Source organism: Nasonia vitripennis, assembly GCF_009193385.2.
Source record: "Nasonia vitripennis strain AsymCx chromosome 1 unlocalized genomic scaffold, Nvit_psr_1.1 chr1_random0006, whole genome shotgun sequence".
Classification (NCBI taxonomy): Eukaryota; Metazoa; Arthropoda; class Insecta; order Hymenoptera; family Pteromalidae; genus Nasonia; species Nasonia vitripennis.
The window spans coordinates 1,128,326-1,146,582 of NW_022279593.1; the positions used below are offsets into that span (position 1 = coordinate 1,128,326).

General features: G+C 33.7%; 2 protein-coding genes across 3 annotated transcripts; one reads left to right on the plus strand and one right to left on the minus strand.

Annotated features, from left to right (window-relative positions):
* Window positions 1–1,141: 1,141 nt before the first annotated feature.
* LOC107982109 (ribosomal RNA-processing protein 17) lies at window positions 1,142–17,400 on the plus strand. The gene is made up of 3 exons (XM_016989576.3): window positions 1,142–1,655; window positions 16,937–17,042; window positions 17,112–17,400. Exons 1-3 carry the CDS (start codon window positions 1,567–1,569, stop codon window positions 17,346–17,348), a joined length of 432 nt encoding a protein of 143 aa, XP_016845065.1. The 5' UTR covers window positions 1,142–1,566; the 3' UTR covers window positions 17,349–17,400.
* LOC107982108 lies at window positions 2,225–4,933 on the minus strand. Of its 2 annotated transcripts, none has more exons than XM_016989575.3 (6): window positions 4,373–4,933; window positions 4,170–4,293; window positions 3,801–4,073; window positions 3,243–3,344; window positions 3,019–3,169; window positions 2,225–2,946 (listed from the first exon to the last, which is right to left on the minus strand). In XM_016989575.3, exons 1-5 carry the CDS (start codon window positions 4,525–4,527, stop codon window positions 3,107–3,109), a joined length of 717 nt encoding a protein of 238 aa, XP_016845064.2. In that variant the 5' UTR covers window positions 4,528–4,933; the 3' UTR covers window positions 2,225–2,946; window positions 3,019–3,106. The 2 variants fall into 2 exon arrangements, with proteins under 2 accessions (XP_016845064.2, XP_031788161.1); XM_031932301.2 differs by having other exon boundaries at window positions 2,231–2,946; window positions 3,243–3,422.
* Window positions 17,401–18,257: the final 857 nt, after the last annotated feature.

Genomic DNA, 18,257 nt, shown 5'->3' on the forward strand with positions numbered 1-18,257 from the left:
TTCATGGAATTTTTTGGAATTGGAATTTCAACATGTCGGACAAGAACGGAATGGTATTTTGAGAAATGTTCTATACCTGTTTGCAAAAGTCATAAAGTAGGACACGGCAATGAACAATAATTCAATCCCACCGAACATATTTACAATAATTCACGTGAATATTGATGGATAAATACAATAATTAGCTTTATTCTATACGATTTTTTGAAACACTCTCAGGAGGCCGAATGTTTCTTCCTACATTACAATAACTAATTGGCCTCTGACAGAAAAGTGTTATATGGGTTTTCGTCTCAATTTTACCCCCAGAATCGATTTCCGCATTCAGATTTTGAAAATTATGAATTTTTTTGTAATTTGTTTAAATAATTTGTTATAAACAATTGCAAATGACATAAGAAAAAATACGTATATTTTATTTTTCACTTATGCAAAGGATAGCACAGTTTGTTTGTCGCTATCTCAACCAGTCTTAGCATGGGCTTTAATGGGTTAAGAGTGACATTGATGCTTTGAAAACTGCGAATACTCAGCTAAAAAAGAAAAATGATGACTTAATAAAAGAGATGACTAAGAAGAGGCGAATGCATGATCGAATGATACAAAAGCAAGCAAAAGAAAAAGTGTATGAAATTTTACAACTCATATTTACTATTGGACAAATCAAGAAGCTGCTAAATCCTAACAAAAAGTCAATTAAATGGAGCAGTGATGATATCGCAACTGCAATAGCATTGCACAGTGTGACTCCAAAAGGCTACAGATATTTAAGAAAAAAAAATTACCCTTTGCCAGCTTTGTCTACAGTAAGGAACAAAGCTGCTGAAATAATGATAGAGCCAGGCGTGTTAGAAGAAGTTTTATCAGTGATGAAATCAAAAGAAAAAGATTTATCTAGCCAAGAAAAAATTAGTGTTTTGGCATTTTATGAACTGTACATTTCTCAAGACATTGAAATAGATAGAAAAAAGCGAGTCATAATGAATATTAATGGCGTTCTGCGGCGCCAATTACGAATTGGCAGTATTGTCTCATCCTGACGCCACCTAACGCGGTCATTCGCGACGATAACGAATAGTACGGAAACTGCTAGTGGCGACGCACCATATTTTCCAACGACACTCGCGAGTGTCGACGCGCCTTTATGCCTACTGTTCACTAGTCAGCTGCGCGGCTCTCTCTCTCTCTCTCTCTCTCTCTCTCTCTCCCTCTCTCTCTCTCCCTCTCTCTCCCTCTCACTCTCTCTCTCTCTCTCTCTCTCTCTCTCTCTCTCTCTATCGCCGAGGCTCACGCGCGCGTTCCCTCTCTCCGCGGCTATACACTATCGCGGCTGCCATATGCTCGCGGCTCGGCGTTTACCTACACGTGCACGCTCCTTTTCTAGATGCGCATCGGCAATCTCTCCTCTAATCTCTGCTTACACCATGGGTCCACCACTCCATCTTACACCGTGGTCCAGGCCTTATAACTAGTTCTGTACTCTAACCTCCCAGCTTTATTTATTTTATTTAATGTAAATTTAATGTAATATTTAATGTAATTAAATGTAATTAAATCAAAATCAAAATGAGACAAAATGTTGAAATAAGAAACAAGAAACAAAATAAATATAGACACAACAAAAAAATGCTTTTCTTTGATGAAGAAAAAAGGAAGTAAGTGATAATGTTTATGTTTATATGATGTCTAAAAATTAATACTTGATCTGCAACTTAGAGCTGAAAACAAATTTACTTTTTTTTCGATATAGCTATAATTATTTTAAAAAACTAGGGTGTTTCATATTTTACTGTTAATTCACTAATCACAAGTAAATTTAAGTTAATAAAAGGTGTATTACGATTGCACTTTTAAATAAAATCTTACTAAAAGCATTGAAGTCCATATCAAGTTAGGGCTTTTTGGGGAAGTCTTCAAGATTTTTTGTAGTATTTGCTTTTGTTAGATAATTCGCACGAAAAAAAACGTATTTTAACGTATTTTCACGTATTTTCACGTAAATTTTCCGGGCAAGTTTCAGACACGTAAATTTCCCGGAGCACGTTATAGCTCCGATATGTAAAAACGTATATACGTAAAATCTCCAACCACGTAAAAAAGTAATTTTAGGTTAAAGCTTTTTGGTTCAACTAAAAACGTAAATACAAGTAAAAATGTAAGTATAAGTAAAAACCTATTTTTAAGTGAAATATTACAAAATCAAAGGTGATAACTACGACATGAATTATTATTTTTTATGTAGGAAAACTTTTTATTTAAATGTATAAGTACGTACAATATAACTTTACTTTATAGTAGAATACAATAAATATATAAGCTTTATAGGATAAATGCAAATTATTTTTGACAGCATAAAGTACAAAAATAATCATTTGTTTTCACTTTTTTTGTTAATCTAATATGAGCACATTTTGTGCGCATCCAGATTAGACAAGAGTCTCAAAAGATACTTTCCTCTTTCTCAAGTATATGATGTTTACAAAACGGACATGTATATACATTTTCCTTTTTTCTTTTTATGATTGAAATCTTTAAATGACGCAAAGCTTTGCTATCAATAAAGTCAACAACATTATCCAAATTGATTTCTCCGGATAGAAAAGCATCAGGCAAACTAGGTAAACATACTTTTATCATTTCGTATACTAATATGGACTCCTGTTTTATAATGAGTTTTATTAGGCTTGCATCCAAATTTAACCATGTTAAAAGTTGGTTTAACTTTTGCTTCGATGTTATATTTTCGAATTTTATAATTCGTTTTTTTATGAGTAGCCCAATAGCAGTGGTTACTGCACCACGTGGTCGACCTATCTCACGAGTTTTTGAATTCATTGCATCACCTTTTTCCAGTTCACACTTTTCTTCATTCATTGTTTTGTTACAATTCTCAGATTCTAAATTTGCTTCTGCAATGTTACTTCTGAAAGTATCTTGATAATCAACCTGTATACAAGATTAAACTTTAGTAAATGTCAATAGAATCTTTTAAATTACACATAATAACTATATACATACCTTATCACTATTTGATCCAACAAGTGTTTTTTTTACAGCACCTTTGTTCTGTTCAGATACTTCAAATTTACTTTCATCGTGGATCTTATCAAGACTCACATTCCAAATTGATCCCTTTCATGCTACTGTTCAAACTCTTTTCTAAACTGACCTGCAGACATTATAAGTTTTATAATAAGACAATTTGATACTAGAAAACGAGTATGTATTTGTACAAATTTTACCATTTCTTTAAGTTGCTCCTTTGTCTCCCTCTTCTTAGCTCGATCATTTACAGCTTCCTTATTGACAGCTTTGCTTAGTTCAATACAACCAGTCTTCTCGTTCTAAATTTTGTTTTTAATAGCAGCAAGATTATTATTTTTTGATTGAATCAATGTATCTAGGCTCGTAAAGATCATTACCTTATTGAATATAAATTATAAATGAGAATTAGATAATCTATTTGATATAATTAAAAGTGCTGTAAATAATTGAAAATTTTAAAGGACGGTACATTTATGCATGCTCTACATTAAAATTTAAATCCGTTTGACCAATCAAATATTGTTTTGAGATTCACTTTTCCAGTGCCTATATAGGTTTGTTCAATTATTGAGATTGGACAGTTCAGGATAATGAATATATGTAGATATATGGTAGTATACAGTACAGACAGTCCGAAATAAAGCTGAATTGTTCAATTTCAATAATCGAACAAACCTCATCACTTTTTTGAAAGGAGATAAAATAATGTTGCTAATGTCTTAGGTAAATAATAATAATTAAATTGTTGGGTGTACCATTTCAAGTTGTTTTTTTGCCTCTGCCTTCTCTTTTTGATCATTTAAAGCTTTAGCGCTGACAGCTTTACTGGGCCCAGTGCATCCAGCTTCTGCGCTTACAGCTTTACTGGGTCCAGTGCAACCAGCTTCTGCGCTGACAACTTTACTGAGTTCAGTGCAACCAGTTATTAGGTTTTCTTGATTAATTGTAGCCTGTTCATGTTTTGCAGCATTGTTTTCAAGTGTATTTTCCACTTGAGCAGCTCTGGACTCGTTAACACCAGGAATGTCCTATTAAATATAAAATTATAAATAAAAATTACATATAGCAAACGTTAAGTTAAAAATTACATCATAAACTAATTATTTATTATTTGATTAACTTACATGCTCAGGCAAATGATTATGAATTAAATGTAAGATGGAAATCTTCATTTTTCCTTGCTCTTTACCTTCTTCTTTTTTTGGCAACGTAAGCCTTAATTTAACCTGACAATTTGATCGTTCTATCCTAAATTGTTAATAAATTATATTATATAGACAAAATTGAATATTTTGAAAATCTTTAATTACTATTATTTTGTACTTACGTTGTCATTTTATTTGCATCATTTATTCCTGACCTAATACACTTCCAAGCTTTATACTTATAAGGGAATTTATTTTTTTTTAGAATCATCTGAGTCGTAATCAGGATTTTCACTGCTATTGCCTGTGCATAATTGATAACCAGTTTTGGATTCATACTCTTCTTTTTTTTCTAAAAACTCTTCATAACTAGCAAATTGATGGATTTTACAAAACACTTTCTCAACCATAGTATAAGCAATTGGTCCTCTCAAAAACACCTTTAAGCACTTGTAGTAACAATTGTAGCTTCGACTTTAGTCTTATTCTTCATAGATTAAGGAAATATAGGCGAGGATCTTCTAAAACACACTTCTTATCAATGACTGCGACAAATTAGCTTGGAAAAAGAGGAGGCCTTGAATAATTTAAATCTTGGTTGTAAACCAGCTAGACGACAAGAAAAGTTGAGAGAGACATACAAAAAGTCAGTGAGGGAGAAAGATTTACTGAATTTACAAGCTTCAGTTAAGGGAAAAGATGACGACAACCTTCAATTAGCAGTAAAACTTCTGAACAATGAATACGGTAATCTATCAAATTATTTTTTATTCGTTATTCTTTTGTTTTTATTTTATTTTAAAATAAAAATGCTGGAAAAAAGGCTCTGCATTGCTTGCAATTATGAATACATTTTTAAATGCAATCTATTCACTTGTTTAGTAACTCATGCAAGCGATGGAGACTTACTGTTTTCCTTATATACATTTATACATGTATTCCTTATATACATGTCAAATGTAACCCAAACCACTGCAATTTTGATAATAGACACGTATGTAAAAAAAGAGGTGTCCTCTTGTTATGTTATAATTATAAGAGTTTTTATTTTTATCTTTCAGGTGCTAAAACTGAAATCCTTGAATATGAGAATGAATTTCGAGGGTTGTATTTTTCAACTCCTTAAATGAAAGAAAACATGAAGAAATTTCTGAAATTCTTTTCATTGATGGGACATACAAAATATTTAAAGCTGGATACACGCTTATGCTTATAGTCATTGATGATGGCAACAATAGATCTAAAGTAGTAGAGGTTGGCATTTTAAAAAACAAAACTAAACCAGTTCTGAAGTGGTTTATTAAAAAATTAGAAGATGATAATACAGAAGCATGTCGAAGTATTAAAGGAGTTTTAAGTAATAAGAATCTAACGGAACGTACAGTCATCAAGGAAATTTTTCTACATGTTGAAATGTTTATTTTCCAGTTTCATGCACTAAGATCTTTTAGTCGGCATTTACTTGTAGGAAAAATGGAAATTAAAACTAATGACCAAAGACTAGACTTATTAAGAATAATAAATGGTATAGTAAAAAGTGAAAATTCACAAGATTTTGATTCTTATCTTGCTGAATTTTATGAAAAAGCTCCAACTGATGTGCAAAATTATTTTAATGTTAATTGCCTTTGTATTAAGACTGAATGGGTGAAGTATTGTATATTTCATGCCAACTTTGGTAATTTAACTAATAACAGGATTGAATCAATCAATCACAAACTCAAAGCTTTTCTGGGAAAGTATAATTCTCTAATGACCTTCATACTAGATTTTTTCAAATGGGATTTTCATCGCAATTTAGAAATGTCTTATAAAGATATTCATTCAGTATTGGTGAGTTGATACAAATATTAGTAAAAAAGCATAGATAATGTACAAAGCTATTACAAAAATTTGTTAACAGAATATGCTTATAATAAACTTTTGACGCAATTAAAGTATTATACTTAAATAACTATAAGGAGTGTTAATAACACTAGCATGGAATGTACAGTGAAACAAGTGACTAAAACTGAAGATATTATATATGTGACACCAGAGAGCTGTACATGCTTTGATCAAGTTAGTATCATTCTTCCCTGTCGACATATATTTGCAGTAGGCCAAAAATTTGAAATAGATATTTGTGATGAATCTCTATCTCATGACAGATGGAAAAACGTAGTAAGTTCTAGCTCTGTTATAAAAAGCAGAATGAGTGATACGTGTACAGGTACACCATGCATTGTAAGACGATTAACAAACAAAGGTAAAAAATCTATTGGAGCGAGAAGAAGAAAAGCAAGACCAAAATTCTAAATCAGCGTTCATTCACTTTAGACTTTCTTTTTTACTTGGTTACGTTTTTATTTGTATTTAAATTTTTAATTGTATTTACGTTTTTACTTGTAATTACGTTTTTAGTTGAACCAAAAAGCTTTAACTTAAAATTTCTTTTTTTACGTGGTTGGAAATTTTACGTATATACGTTTTTATGTATCAGAGCTTTTACGTACTCCGGAATATTTACGTTTCTGAAGCTTGCCTGAAAAATGTACGTGCGTGAGCTTTTTGCTTGGAAAAGCGATTCGTAGAGCTACGTTATTACGTGAAAATACGTTGTTTTTTTTCGTGCGAATAGACACAGCGTAGATAATTTCCCTGTTGAAAATAACTGGATAGATATCCATGTAGGTTATCCACATATATATCCATGTAAATTTATATTTATTCCATGTTCATTATGTATGTAAACACTGCACACATACACACGTACGAACATTCATCATATTGGTTATATTGTCCAGATGAAACTACATGTGTCTGATATACAAAATTGCTGTCCTGCCAAGTTATATTTTAATTTATTACCTATGTCACAGATTGTTCATATTTTCTGTTATTTATACTTTGTCAGTAATCTTATTTTTGCTAATTATTACATAGTTTATGGTATCATTAGATTTGATTCTATACCCATTTTTGTATTTATTATTTCCCATAATTTTTATGGGTTTCTCGGTGAAAGTTTTTTTAAATTGTAAAAAATAATTTAAAAAAACAAATAGTTGTACATATTATATTGAGAGAGGGGGGGGGGGAAGAGAGGAAAAGGGAGATGGAGAGAATTCTTTAAAATTTTTGTTCTTTTTGACATTCGTTACGACAACGTGCGCCAATTGCCAAGGAGAAACAAACAGAAGGACTCCGGATCTGCTTCATGACAGGGCTTGGAATTAAAGCATTCTATATAGTTATAATAAACTTAAATAATCATGATTTTTTAAGAAAAGTTCAACATTTAGTTTCCGAGTTATAATGGTTAGGATAGTTTGCGGAACGCGTCTAAAATCACTAGAAATCGAAAAATAGCCATGAAAAAACCGCACATGCGTAACTGAAAATCTTGTTTTTCACGAATTGGTAAAAAAAACTGAAAAAACTAGCATAGGTATAGATTAAAATACACTAAATAGAAGCTGAGATCTAAACGATTCAGTTTTCAGTTATATAGAGTATACAGGGTGAAAAAACAAAATTTTGAAGCTTAATATCTTTAAAACTAACTGGTTTTAAAAACAGCCTGAAAAAGGAGATCAAGGTACTATACAATGCTAACTAAATCTAACTAAAACATCACCATAGAAAAAAAAACGCGTCCACAAAATGTAAAAACGGACTGTTTTCCCACTATGTACTAGTAATAACAAAGAAAATGAGACCTAGTGGATTAAAATCCACTAACCCATTAACGTCCAAAACAGAGAAATCGTAACTCTGTTTTCAACCGTAAATCTATCACATATTCCACGGATATATTCAAAGCAAACATACTTTTTCTGAAGTATTTTTTTCTCTACTTTCCATTTCTGGTATCAGAATTGCGTATTTTTCACTCAAAAATCCAATATGGCGACGTTTAAAAGAAAAAATGCAAAATTTCGATACTTTTTTTTTTTTAATCCAATTTCTTGTTATGTTAACGTTCAGGACGGAACTTTATTTTTCAACTATGAGTGCATAAATGAGTTGTACTTTAAATTCAGTTTGGTCCCGAATCCAGAAATTCAATATGGCGACTAGAAAATGGCGCCTGAAGCGCAAAATTTTGCCCAAACTTTCACGAATTTTTTTCTTGCATTCGACGAAAAAATCAATAAGAATAAAAAGTGCTTAGAATCAATCAAGGAATATGTCTAAATTTTTTCACTGAGTTTTGAGCAACTTTTTTATTTTTGCCAATTGGCAATTTATGACAAATTGGAAAAATTCATCGAATCGTCTCGAAAAAATTCAGATATACTTCTTGGTCAATTCTAAGTACTTTTTATTCTCTAACTTTTTCTTATATAACGCTTTGTTTTTGAGTAAAAAATCAAAAACCTTAAAATTCTTGAGATTTTTTGAAATTCAAAAAAAAATCAAAAACTTTAAAATGTTTTGTTCCATATGCACTTTTTGGTCAATTATGAGCAAATTTACAAGTAAAATATTAACGCTAATATTTAGAACACTAACAGTATAGTGGACAAAGAGTGAAAAAACTAAAGATTCTTCAAAATCGATTTATGAACATTCAATGATGATTCACTATTTTGAAATTCAGATAAAAACATTACAAAAGCTTTTGGCCAAATTCGGCAAATTGAATATAGTAATTAAATTCAGACTTTTTCGATTGAGAATTCAATATAGTTTATGAAACAATTCCAAAAGTTGCATAACTCAAATTTTTTAAGGTTTTTTATTTTTTACTCAAAAACAAAGTGTTATATAAGAAAAAGTTAGAGAATAAAAAGTACTTAGAATTGACCAAGAAGTATATCTGAATTTTTTCGAGACGATTTGATGAATATTTCCAATTTGTCATAAATTGCCAATTGGCAAAAATAAAAAAGTTGCTCAAAACTCAGTGAAAAAATTTAGACATATTCCTTGATTGATTCTAAGCACTTTTTATTCTTATTGATTTTTTCGTCGAATGCAAGAAAAAAATTCGTGAAAGTTTGGGCAAAATTTTGCGCTTCAGGCGCCATTTTCTAGCCGCCATATTGAATTTCTGGATTTGGGACCAAACTGAATTTAAAGTACAACTCATTTATGCACTCATAGTTGAAAAATAAAGTTCCGTCCTCAACGTTAACACAACAAGAAATTAGATTTAAAAAAAAAGTATCGAAATTTTGCATTTTTTCTTTTAAACGTCGCCATATTGGATTTTTGAGTGAAAAATACGCAATTCTGATACCAGAAATGGAAAGTTGAGAAAAAAATACTTCAGATAAAGTGTGTTTGCTTTGAATATATTCGTGGAATATGTGATAGATTTACGGTTGAAAACAGAGTTACGATTTCTCTGTTTTGGACGTTAATGGGCTAAGTAGAATCTGAGGTACAGGCGTATACGAACGAACACACACACGCGCGCGCGCAGGCACGCACCCACACACATACACAGACACCCACACGCACACGTTGGTACAGACAGGGATAAGAGAGCTGGTTGCATAACGCAAAGGAATGCGCACTTGAACCGCCTTGGCAGCAGAATCGAGGAATTAATGGACTATGTCAGGGATAGGCACAATGTGCACAAACAAATCAAAGATCTTGCCTGAATCGTAAGAGCAAGCTATAAGAATCTCTGCATGGCAGATAATAACTTACAGCAATGCCAACGCCCGGGAACTCAGGGGAGGAAAACCCAGACAACCCCAAATCTTAGTTCTCGGAAGGCGGGTACAACAAAGGAAGCTCCAACTACTCCAAGATAGAAATGAAGGAAATAAAGGAGAGAATAACTAACCTAAAAAGGCAGCCTGGCAGGAAATCGTCACAAGAAAGTCAAAGAAAAAGGAGAAAAAGGCAAGCAAAGAGGATAAAAGCGTCCCTGGCGTTATAAATCAGAATAGGACCAGCAAGAATGGACTGAAGCGGGCAAGACCTCCCAGACCGGATGCTTTAATCATCAAGGCTGCAGAGGGAAAGAGCTATGCAGACATTTTGTCAAAAATGAAAGCGGCTCCGTCACTAAACACGCTGGGGAATAGCGTAAATAAAATACGCAGAACAGTTGCAGGCGATCTTCTGATAGAGCTTACACGCAAAAGAGAAGTCAAAACTTCGGACTTCCAAGAAGAAGTTAAAGCGGTACTAGTGGAAGGCGCCATAAAAATCACTCCAGGAAGAAGAAACCATTGAAGTAAGAGATCTGGATATGCTCACCTCAAAAGAGGAGGTACTAGAAGCACTACAGAAGGAAATTGTCGAAGAGAACATCATAGAAGACTCTACGATAAGATCTCTGCGAAAGACGTACATTTTGGCCATACCGGCAGAAACTGCACAGTAACTAAAGATAGAAGTAAGCTTTGTTTTACATGTGGAAAAGATGGGCACAAAGCGAATAAGTGTAAGAACCAACTTAACTATGTACTTTGCAAAGGAGGGACAGATGGAAAGAGTGACCACGCAGCTGGTAGCTATGCATACCCAGTTTACCGAGCTGCAGTAAAAACCACTGACAGACAAGAAAAAATTAAAATAGTGCAGTTGAATATGAATGACTTCGCAACAGCACAGAACCTACTGAGCCAGTATGTCCGTGAGACAAAGATCGACATAGCCATCGTCTGTGAACAATACAGAGACCTGGACAAACCATTGTGGGATATGGACAGTACTGGTAAAGCGGTGATATGGGCATGTGGAGGCGCCGCTTTCCAGGAAAAAATGACAAGACGTTATGAAGGATTTGTACACGCTAAGGTCGCAGGCGTACATTTACAGCTGCTATGATTCTCCTAACGCGTCGCTAGAACAATTCAGACAACTGTTGGACCGGCTAGTACAGGATGCTGTAGGAAGAAAACCGGCACTGATAGCAGGCAATTTTAACGCCTGGGCAGTAGAGTGGGGCAGCCAAAGGATGAACGAAAGAGGACTAGTGCTATTAGAAGCATTCGCCCTCCTTGACTCGGTCTTAGTTAACCGGGATGTTCTTACATATTTAAAAGAGGAGACGCAGGGTCCATCATAGATTTCACGCTTGTAAGCAGCTGCCTGATTATCTTAGTTAGATCGTGGACGGTGAGCGATCATTACAAAATAGTGACCACCAAGCGATAATAATGGAGATAAAAATATCAAAACAGAGATCCAACGGGAGGGCAACGACAAAAAGAGTCGGTTGGAAAATGAAGGATTATGATAAGGAGACATTCCTGCTGGCTCTAGAAGAAATACAGATGTTTGGATCGTCAAATGATAAGGTCGAACAGGTAATAGGAAATATAACCTGAGCCTGCGACGCAACGATGCTATGGAGGGCTCCTAATAATAGACGACCGCCAGTATACTGGAAGGATAAAGAAATTGACGCTGCCCGCAGCGAGTGTCATCGAACCAGAAGACGGGAACAGCGGGCTCGGAAGAAATACTACGAAACCGGCCGAGGTAGAGAAATAGTAGACGCCCTAAACAAAGAAATGAAGGATGCTAAACGGATACTCAAGAAAAAATCCGAGAACATAAACGACGGTGCCTTAAAGAGTTACAGGACGAGGTTGAGCTGGATCCCTGGGGACAACCGTACCAAGTAGTAATGAAGAAGATAAAGGGAGGTTATAATCCCCTTTCTAAGAGCCCGAAATTATTGGACCGTATTGTGACACACTTTTTCCTCTTCAACTGGAAGTAACAGCTATCCCTGAAGCGGAGCTAAATGACAAAATCATTCCAACAATCACCACAGAGGAATTACTGGCTGCATGCAAAAGAATTGGGAACAACAAGGATCCAGGCCTTGATGGCATACCCAATATTGCATTGAAACAAGCTATACGGGAACGCCTCGATGTCTATGTGGGCCTGTACAATTCATGTCTCGAAGAAGGGACGTTTCCTAAGAACTGGAAAAAGCAACGCCTGGTGCAACTACCAAAAGGAAATAAGCCTCCTGGAGAAGCTGCCTCATACAGACCACTCTGCATGCTAGACACCCCGGGCAAGGGTTTAGAGCGCATAATCGGTGTTAGAATGGACTGTCATTGAAAAACCAGGTGGACTAGCGGAATATCAACACGGCTTCAGGAAAAAACGCTTTACTCTTGACGCCGTCAGCTTAGTAGTCGACGCCTCTAGAACTGCAATAGAAGGAAAAAGATGGAAACGAGGATCCAAGAAGTACTGTGCTATTATTACACTGGATTTTAAAAATACGTTTAACTCAGCCAGCTGGGGCAAGATACACAAGGCACTACGGAAAAAAGAGGTATCCGCATATATAAGAAGGATGTCTGACTACCTGAAAGACAGAACCCGTTCTGCATGACACAGAGAGCGGCCCGAAATGTTTAGTGACGAGAAAAGCTTTAATTTGTGTTAAGTGTTTTTTAATAAAACTGACATTAATATGAGCTACACGTAATCCTGTACAATATTGCACCAAATGTACATGTGCATTAGTTACGTTTCCGGATTTATCACTCATTTCATCGCTATTCGCATCATGTGGCAAATTTCGAATGCACAGGCCTACGTTAGATTGTCAAGAGAGACGCTTGAGATCGCTTTCGGTGACAACATTTATAGTCTCAGCGCTTTCATCTTTACGCACCATGACTGTGTCGTCACAGACCCATACAAATTTGTAACCTGAGGCACGAGCGCGTTCTTTAGCTGATTGACGAAGATTGTGAGCGTATAGTGTAAGCATTTCGTAAAAGTTGATGATCGAGTTCGATCCGCCAGTATATAAGTCACTAAATTTAATTATTCCACGCGAAGGTTTAGTTTTTTAAACCTTTCCGTACACAGGTTGATTTAAATTGGATTACATAAGAAAATGTCGGCTCAGGCGCTCGGGCTTAAGACAAATGCGCACCTCGACTAGTGTGTTTATCCCTAGTTTTGATCTCGCAAACTTCAAAAATATCTGAAAGCTCGTTTTGAAGGCCAAGCTTTGCAAAGAGCACACAAGTCAGATCAACGAGAGTAATTTGGCAATTTAGAGGTATACCAGTAACCTTAATTTCTGGCTTGTAGTCTATCGCGGTACTTATACGCTGCTTTAACTCTGCATTTTCAGTACGCAATGAAAAATTTTCCTGCTCAAGACCCTCGATACTTTTGCGCTGATTTTCAACCTCCTCTATTTTATTAGTCAACAAGTCGGTCTTTTTGACGTTCGTGCTCACAAGACTAAAAATTTCAGTTAATTTGTCATCGGGTGACAAAGTTTGCCAATTTTGAGGTATATCAGCATGTTTGTGGAAACAGTGGGCTGCGGTGTCGACGACGGCGAAAATCTGCTATGCGTATGGGATTGCGAAAGAGTTTGTTGATCGGACGGTGGTATGGGTGTTGTCCCGCTATCACTAAAAAATAATAAATTCGCGAGGTCTCGGGCAGTATCGAACAACGTTGCGTATTTGGCTCAGAGATTATTTTACTCTGATTTGAGCTAGACGTGAAAGTCTCGTGTGTTTTTAGGCAACCCGGTTTACAGCTTTTTGTGTTGATAAATCTCGCTAGGCAACTTTCGTGAAACACGTTACGACACGTTTTACAAGCTATAAACTTATTTACCGCATTATTGCCGCATTTCGTAAACTTAGATATCTAGAAACTTTGTACAAGGTAGCGCAGAAACACTAATTAAAACTAAATAAAATTTAAATAAAATTTAAGCTGGAATTTTACAGCGACAGTGCAGGGTGAATACAGCGCGAAAAATGAGCAAAATTAATGAGTTTAACAACGATTAGTGAACAAAGTCGACGTAATGTCAGACATCGGTACTACAGTGGCCTTTTATACCCTATACGCAGTGATATAGGCGTACGTGCTGTCAGACACAAACATTTTTCGTAGGCGTCTTTTTGAGTGTTGATGCGAAGAATAACATTTTTTAACACTGACACGACAAAATGAACACAATACGCAAGCCTTGGCACAATAACCACATTCAATTTACAAAATGTATCACTACGTGGCCTACTAACCTAACCTATAAAATTTGTCCAAAATAGACTGAGCACTCACATATAATTCGCTGTCAGAAAATACATATTAGATTAGCTTTAGAGATAAGTTTCGCACAATCTACACTAGTACTAACTAAATTTTAACTAATAAACTAGTAACACTAAAATTTTTCGAGTATAAGCTGAGGTAAAGTCAGCACATATTTTGCGCACTGTCAATATTTATTCACTTCACGGCACTCAAACTGGAGAATTGGCGTTCCAAACGAGGTCCATGGACGATGATGGGCGAGATGAACACCGGACTGTTTCGATGGAATCAACGCTGCTAGTTCCAGGAAGATTGCAAAATAGATGCCGAGTGATGCTAAGATGCTAAGATTCAGATCGGATTTTCTCAGCAAACACTGAAGTCAGGCCAACAATTATTAGCACAATATCGGACACTTGCAAAAAAGTGCGTGTAAGAATCTACAAGAAAAACGTCCGAAGGCATTTGAAGCCAGAAATATTTCAAGTATTAGCAGGAGTGATCAAGACTACGTCCGTCAATACTTACAGAGAGAAAGAGAGGAAGAAAGAGAGATGATAATACAAATTTTAAGTGACTTTAATTGATTAAATTAATTTGATCCCGAGAAATAGACCGAATACTGAAAAATCACGCTATTTTGTGCTAGACGATAACTGAAAATTTGTCGCTCTCACCCGCTTATGTGCAGCTCATGTTAAATAATTTTATTTATCACACAGAAAACTACAAAATAGCTGTCCTAAATTAAGAGGATTGTCTTGAACTACAAAATTATTTTTATTGACTATCTTTAATAGTTTGTTTTGCATTTTCTACGATATATCCATGTTAGGTATTACGGTATACTCCTCCTCAAGCAATGATTCCATAGCTTATTATACTATGAAAAAAGCATAATAAATCATTCTTAGAGTTTCAACTGACATTGATTTTGCAATTTTGTAGAATATATACACAAGGTTTTACACAGTTAGATTGTAGTTCAAGACTATCCCTAGATATTTAACACTCTCTACCTTAGTGATTATTTTACCACTTATCTTAATAAGTGTTTGCGTTGATACACTATCTACATAGCTGCTGAAGGTCATAATATATACAATTTGTTAACGTTCAAAGATAATTTATTAATAGCTAACCAGTCAGATATCACTCCCAAGAATCTGTTAATGCGTTTGTATCGGTGTGTAACATGTGTTAGTATCGGTAGATAAGAAATTTACTAGGTTATAACGGTCCAATTTGCATGTAAAACCACTTATTAGCAATTATATCATGTTTGTTTTCTACATAACTTCTAATAGAAGGTCAGACCCATTCTGAAACTTTACAGCTACTTGTTTACTATAAAAAGGTATCTTTTTACTGTATTAAGGTTGTCGGAGTTCGGATCAGACATTCAGATTTTTATATTTTAAGGTTTAAAATGCAAATAAGGTAGCCTTAACATGAAGTCTAGAGACTGAGAGCACGAACATAATGCTGTAGACTTTTAGCGCATATTAATACAGCGCTCCGAAATTTCAATGAACATAATTGATTAGGGCATATCAAATTTTTCTATCAGTATCCGAGAGTTGTAATAGTGCTGAAAGTTCCGTACTTACATTTATTAGTACGTACGTAAATTTTGTGCGCATAAGAATAAGATCTTCTGCTCTGTCTAATGTCCAAATTTAAAGTTTCTTATGGGAATTAACGTGGAAAAAAACAAAAATAGCCATTGTTCAATGATATGTACTCAATCGATAGAGTTGCAAACAAAAAATAAATTTTACTAGAATCAATGTGTCATAAAAAAACTTTAATGGAAAAAAACAGTAATTTTCCAAATTTGAATATAAAAATACTCTAAAACTAGAGGTTTAATTGGCTATAGTTCGTTGATCCTCTGTAACAGCCCTAATAAATAGTTTGACGTATCAAATGGGAAATTTCATAGGTCTTAAACTGAAAATTCTAACAGCGACAGTTAAATAAAAACTGTCTTAGTAACCTATTATGAACTAATTCAGTAAACATTTATTCCAAAATTTAGATATTTAGCTACAGATCAACGCGGATAGCATAATAATAACAGACTTAAACATTGCCTACTGAGACTATGGCTCCGATTTTCATTTACTTATTTTAATTACCTACATAACTGTCTAAGATGTGAAATAGTTTTTGACACATTATGTGCTACATACTGACAGTTCAAAACGTTGTTAATAATTCTAATTTCACTCTTCTAATTATATTCACCAAGTTTTTTTAAATTCATTCGTATTTTTGTGTTTTTTTCGACTCCGTTTATCTTATAAAGAATTTTTCGACTGTTTATCTTATAGAAAATATTTTATACGATAAATCATGACTAGTTATAGACTTTTAATATTGACATTTTCATTATTTATAAAAGACAGTAGTATTCTGGTTAAAACCATTAATTAATCATTTTCGTTTACAAAATTACGCCAGTTTTTCCCAATTAAAGGAAGACAATAAAACGTAGAGAAATAGTCACTTATTTCATGCAGATTTATCGGTATTTAAAAATACTTTTACGGATTGACATAGAATAACAAGACGATTGATCTGTTTTTCTTTATGTGAAAATAAACACCTAGTCAGACTTTTCTGTTAATTTATATGCACATTATCATACTTTCTAAATACCCTGTATGAGTTCTCAATAATATTCTGTTATTTAATAAAAATAAATATAATAATATAGTATAATTATTTCACTATTTTTTTTTCAGAGATTTTCTTGGTGGATTTCATAAAAGAAAACTATGGAGACGAAAAAAAGCTAATGAAGATATGAAGGAAAAATTAAAAATAGAAAAAGGAAAAATCAAACAAAAGGTATTTTGATTACTGTCTTTCAATTATAAAGCTGTAAGTATAACTACAATTTAGGATTATTTGTTATAGGCTCAAGAAAGTTATCAAAACTTACTTTCCCATAGTTTACATCCAAAATTTAAAATGGACTGTCAAAAAAAGGTTGAAGTGGATGGTAAAAAAGTCAGTATTTTGGAAATAAATATCTCGAATATTGAAACGCAGCCTGTTTTTGTTGATAAAATATTGCCCAAAAGGCACAACGTAGAAATAACTCAGCAAACTGGAGTTAAAAAATATTATAATAGTAAATCAATAAAACAATAAAGCAACTAACAGTCACAGATATATAAATAATAATGTTAATAAATTTTAACAATAATTTTTTTTTTCACTTAAAAATTCCAACTTATTTACTTAAAAATTTCAAGAATAGTTTTCTTTTATTAATTATTATTGTTTAAAATCATTAAATGTTTTCGTTTTTACTGTTTTATATTTAAATTACTAAATATGCTAGAATTTTATTTACATATTTAAAAATCTTATAGATATCATTTTACATAACATTCATTAAAAACATCAGGTGATTTTAATACAAATTTACTCTATCAATACATCGTATATGCAGAATAATATGATCGGAGTTTTAACATTAGTCTCAAATATCTATAAACTAACAATTTTCATAAAAAATATAAATTTTGTATACTTATGTTGTTGTATACGTAGAATAACATTATAGGGATTTTATATAATAGATTTATTTTATAGTGGTGCTAATGAAAATAAAGATATACTAGCCTTAGATTGTGTCTGAATTTTCGGTATTGTGATTTTACTTGTATAGGTATTTGCATTTGGTGGGCGTGAAGGAATAGGTGGTGGCATTTGGGCGGATATTGGAGCGGTAATCTTTATTTCTTGTAATTCTTTCTCTTCATAAACTCTGTTCTTCTTTTTATTCGTATGAATCTGCTCTTTTATGCTGCTTGTATTTTCCAGTGTTGTCAATAAATGCGTTACTGAGCTGAAAATGGCTTCACATAGATGTATTGACCATCCAAAAATCGTGCGTAACGTGTAGCCTCTAATAATGGTATCGATGATCAGTTTTCCAATATGCAGGATTATAAGTATCATGATAAACACAGATGAAAATGACCCACATGTGATCAGTTTTTCAATAAGCATGTGTCATGTACTTTCGGCTAAATTTCTTATTGTATTTTCCGA

What these genes read in the sequence shown, in the direction of transcription:
- LOC107982109 (XM_016989576.3), top strand. Translation starts at nt 1,567, where the DNA reads ATGAGACAAAATGTTGAAATAAGAAACAAGAAACAAAATAAATATAGA. An exon ending in TTTGATGAAGAAAAAAGGAA is followed by an intron (nt 1,656 to 16,936) that starts GTAAGTGATAAT and finishes TTTTTTTTTCAG; the next exon opens with AGATTTTCTTGGTGGATTTC. An exon ending in AAGGAAAAATCAAACAAAAG is followed by an intron (nt 17,043 to 17,111) that starts GTATTTTGATTA and finishes TATTTGTTATAG; the next exon opens with GCTCAAGAAAGTTATCAAAA.
- LOC107982108 (XM_016989575.3), bottom strand. Translation starts at nt 4,527, where the DNA reads ATGAATCCAAAACTGGTTATCAATTATGCACAGGCAATAGCAGTGAAA. An exon ending in GATGCAAATAAAATGACAAC is followed by an intron (nt 4,294 to 4,372) that starts GTAAGTACAAAA and finishes TTAACAATTTAG; the next exon opens with GATAGAACGATCAAATTGTC. An exon ending in AGGAGCAACTTAAAGAAATG is followed by an intron (nt 3,170 to 3,242) that starts GTAAAATTTGTA and finishes TAATGTCTGCAG; the next exon opens with GTCAGTTTAGAAAAGAGTTT.